The sequence below is a fragment of the Onychomys torridus genome, unplaced genomic scaffold, assembly GCF_903995425.1.
Source record: "Onychomys torridus unplaced genomic scaffold, mOncTor1.1, whole genome shotgun sequence".
NCBI classification, from domain to species: Eukaryota; Metazoa; Chordata; class Mammalia; order Rodentia; family Cricetidae; genus Onychomys; species Onychomys torridus.
The window spans coordinates 3420-7559 of record NW_023414006.1 but is presented as its reverse complement, the minus strand read 5'-3'; the positions used below and the strand labels follow the sequence as shown (position 1 = coordinate 7559).

The window sequence follows — 4140 nt, the reverse complement described above, 5'->3', positions numbered from 1 at the left end:
GGCGGCGGCTGGCGGGGTCTCTCTCCAGCCTTCTACTTCCCAGAATTCTCTTCTCTCTTGTCCCGCCTATACTTCCAGCCTGGCCACTGGCCAATCAGAACTTTATTTACACAGAGCGATATCCACAGCACTTCCCCTTTTCTTTTTTTTTTTTAAAGGAAGGTTTTAACTTTTACATAGTACAATTACATATAACAAAACAATTATCAAGCAAGAATTACAGTTACAATATTAAAGAAGATATCCTATCTATCTTATATTTGTGAGTCTAAGGTTTTATATCTAACTTATCTTTTATCATAACTGAGGAAATTATAACCATCTAGTCTTCAACCATATCAAAGACCTCAGAAGGATATAATATTACCTGAGAACCGGGAGAAGGATGCAAGCATTTTTCGGGATTCTTGTAAGAGTAGACAGAGACAGCTGGCAGTCTGGACAGTCACCTAATGTTCCTTTGTAAAGTTGGGCATTTGTCTTCAGCCCACAGGGCTAGAGTCTCTTGGTCACTTCTCTCAGTGTCCTGTAGAATGTCTGGCAGTTTCCTCTGCGAAGCAGGAACCTGAAGGACCATTTTGTCAAGCAAAGTTTAGTGGTCACCTTTCTATGGGTCCTGCATGTCCAGTAGATCAAGCAGTCCAGGCAAGAACAGTTTCTTGCCCAAATGGCTATTTTTGCCAAGGTGAAGATAAGATATGAAGTGTCTTCAATGCCCATCCTCCTCTCTGACAGGAGCAGACATGTCTCATTGTCCAGAAAGTCTAAATTTTAAAAGTATTTTAAATGCCATATTCTGTAGACCTTTGAAGTGTTTGAAGAGTACCTGTCTATCTGAAATATCTCTGTGTATACCTAGAAGACTTAACTAACATGGCTATGAGTATGATTATCATTGATTACCAGTTATTAATCTATTTTTAATTATCCATTACAATTTTAAATGAGCTATATAAACATAATAGCTTAAACAAGAGTAGAAATATACACATAATATAACAAAATTAACTTTAAGTTTGTATCAATAGACTAAAATCTATATCAATGTAAAACATTTTAAACAAGTTGTTGCTCTTTAGAAGTAAGTTTCTTAATCTACCCTTTCATCCTATTATATCTATATCATATCGCCCTTTCTTTTTTAGAAAGAGATCTCATTTATAATTAACCTGCTTTAAAGAAAAATATTGGTTTTTCTCTGTCCCACACCAGAGGGCTCTTCTGATTTGGGACATAAGAATCTCTTAACCATTTCTTTTAGCAATATGTCTGGGTTTAGAGAAGAAGTGAGCCAATTTCATCTCCAAAGCCAGCTTTATAATTTTGGGAATGTGGGCGTAGTTTTTCTTACTGCTTCCTGCTGGAAGGGGGGCACTGTATCTTATGGGGACACAAAGAAAATTTTAGGGTTATAGAGTAGTCCATTAGGGTGAACGTCTAAGCCAGTTGCCTTGAAACCATTCTGGATGTTGGATCATCTGGGCCATGGTGTCTTCAGAGACCTTTCAGGTGGTCTTGGCTGATCAAACCTGATATATCTTAATTTGGAACAAATCCATAGCCTCTGGCTTTCTGTGGAAACAAAAGCAGAGAATCTTTTCCAAAGCAACATATCCTTATATCCAAATTTTGAAGTCAAGGTAGCTTTAAAATTCACATATTTGTTTAACTCAACAGCTTTTACGATCAAATCTTTTTTTGTAGTTAAAAATCCCAAAGACAACATAAACCAGATTCTCTGTGTAATATCCATCTTTGTAAGACTGAAACACCGCTGTGGCTGTTGACTCCGCCCACCTCAGCTTCCCAACATGGCGGTGATACAGTTTACTGCCAGCTCTGGGTCTGGAGCCATGTGTACCATCAACTATCAGAAGCAGTTCTGTTAAAGCAGTGCATAGCCCAGAATTTTTTTTTTTTTAAACTAGCAAAGGCTAAATCTACCACGCAGCAGAGTAAAGTGCCACTTGTAGATTCCTCATTTCCGCCACACTGCAGGTCAGACGCACACGCCAGGAACCCGCCATAGTAGCTCAAACCGGCAGGGTGCCGCTAACTTGAGAGAGACAATTAGGAAGCTGTTTTTAGCTCTGTCTTAGAATCTTTTTTCTCAGGTTTTAGGTGGAAATTCTTGCCCCACGTTGGGCGCCATTGTAGTTGGAGTTTTTTTGTCTGGCCCAGTCAGGACAAATCTCTCTTACCCGCCAGTCCCACAATCGCTCAGACCCAACCAAGAAAGCACATAGAGACTTACATTGTTTAGAAACTGTATGGCCGTGGCAGGCTGCTTGTTATCTACTTCTTCTCTCTTAAATTAACCCATTTCTGTTAGTCTATACTTTGCCACATGGCTTGTGGCTTACCAGTGTCTTTACATGTTGCTGCTTTTCATGGCGGCGGCTGGCGGGGTCTCTCTCCAGCCTTCTACTTCCCAGAATTCTCTTCTCTCTTGTCCCGCCTATACTTCCAGCCTGGCCACTGGCCAATCAGAACTTTATTTACACAGAGCGATATCCACAGCAACGATATTTAAACTATTCTTGATAACTGAAAGTAGATTAAAATCCCTTCCTTTGAGTAACTTCAGCATCAATGTAACATTTATGATATAAAATAAAAAGGGAGAGAGTAAGTGACTCCCTGTGGAAATATCGACTTATGGTGGAAAATGAACCTAAAGAACTCTGTATTACTTGGCAGTAGAATGTCATCAGAATGCACATGCATAATAGCACAAATTTTAGTTAAATATATGAAGATTCTTGATTTGCTACTTGAACAATTAAACAGTTTAAGAAAAATCTGGGTTATTTTTTTTTGTTTTTTTTTTTTTAGAAAATAATTGCACCAAAATGACTCCTTACAACCACCTGTATAGCTAGTTAAAGTGGGGACAATAACCTCTTCTGACCTTTGTGGGGACCAGGAATTCACATATGCATACAAGCTGACACAAACTCATAAACATAAATAAAAATAAAACGTTTTATTAAAAAATGAGATAATTTATGCTTTTTTAAAAATTTGGTTGTGCACTGACTGTATCTGTTTAAGAATATTGATTATTCTGTTATCAGAACTGATTTGTACCAAAGGAGTAATTGTGGGATAGGTATTCATCACAAACTTCTGAACAGACAGGACGACTGGGTCGTACCACCATAAATGGACTGAGGTGGATGAGATGATGAAATGCACCCAGTACATGACCACAAAGAAAACCACCAGCAGCAAGATGGTCTGGGTGGCCCTCTTCTCAGGGGATACTCTCGTGTGGCTGATGCTGTGAAGATGCTTGTATTGCCTCTGATGTCTGAACAAGATAATCACCATGTATGCACTTGTGGTCAACATAACTCCTACAAGAAAGACATCTCTGGAGATTGTCACTGTTAAAAACAGTGCATGAATGATGTAGTTCATGGGGAAGAGTGAGCAGGATTTAGTGACCTTCATCTGGTTGCTCTCACTCACATTGGTAAAAGCACCAACATAGAAGATCCACCTACTACTGAATGAAAAATTGAAAGGCCAGAGGTAGAAGAAAGCATAGACTATGTATGTTTTAAGTTTATGTTTAAATTTTGCCAACAAAGAGGTACTGGGACTGATAGTGACAGCCTGGAACACACTCAGGAGGCAGGTCATGCAGATGGAGAGGCCTCTCATTACCCTGCTTAAATAAAATATTGTCTTACATTTGAAGCCATTCTCAAAGTTCAGTGACTCAAATATGTCTGTAAGCCAAATTTCCCCTCCAGTGAGGATCATCACTATGTGGATGAAGGTCAGTTGACAGAAGATCAGGTCCATGGGCTTAGGTCTGTGACACAGGATTATAACAGTGTAGAAAAAAAGGAGAAACATATTGGCTAGAACCCCGAGTCCAGATTGGAAATAAAGGATATTGTTTAATGAGGACATATATGCAAAGTGTATTAATCTCAGCACTGTAGTAGAAGAATATTTCATATATCTGGAAAAAATAATATTCATCAAACTTACAATTCACAGGTCAGTATGTCTATATCATCATTCTGTTTTACTCAATAATTTTTGATTAGCCTGTCCCTTAAACTTCTGATGTTCCAGACTGAATAACATATACTTCTATATACTTATCCATGTATCTACCTGTAT

The 4140-nt window shown here is 38.5% G+C and overlaps 1 protein-coding gene across 1 annotated transcript; it reads right to left on the bottom strand.

Annotated features, from left to right (window-relative positions):
- Positions 1 to 3006: 3006 nt before the first annotated feature.
- Positions 3007 to 3936, bottom strand: LOC118576597 (putative vomeronasal receptor-like protein 4). The gene has a single exon (XM_036176808.1). It carries the CDS (start codon positions 3922 to 3924, stop codon positions 3007 to 3009), a length of 918 nt encoding a protein of 305 aa, XP_036032701.1. The 5' UTR covers positions 3925 to 3936.
- Between the last annotated feature and the right edge of the window lie 204 nt (positions 3937 to 4140).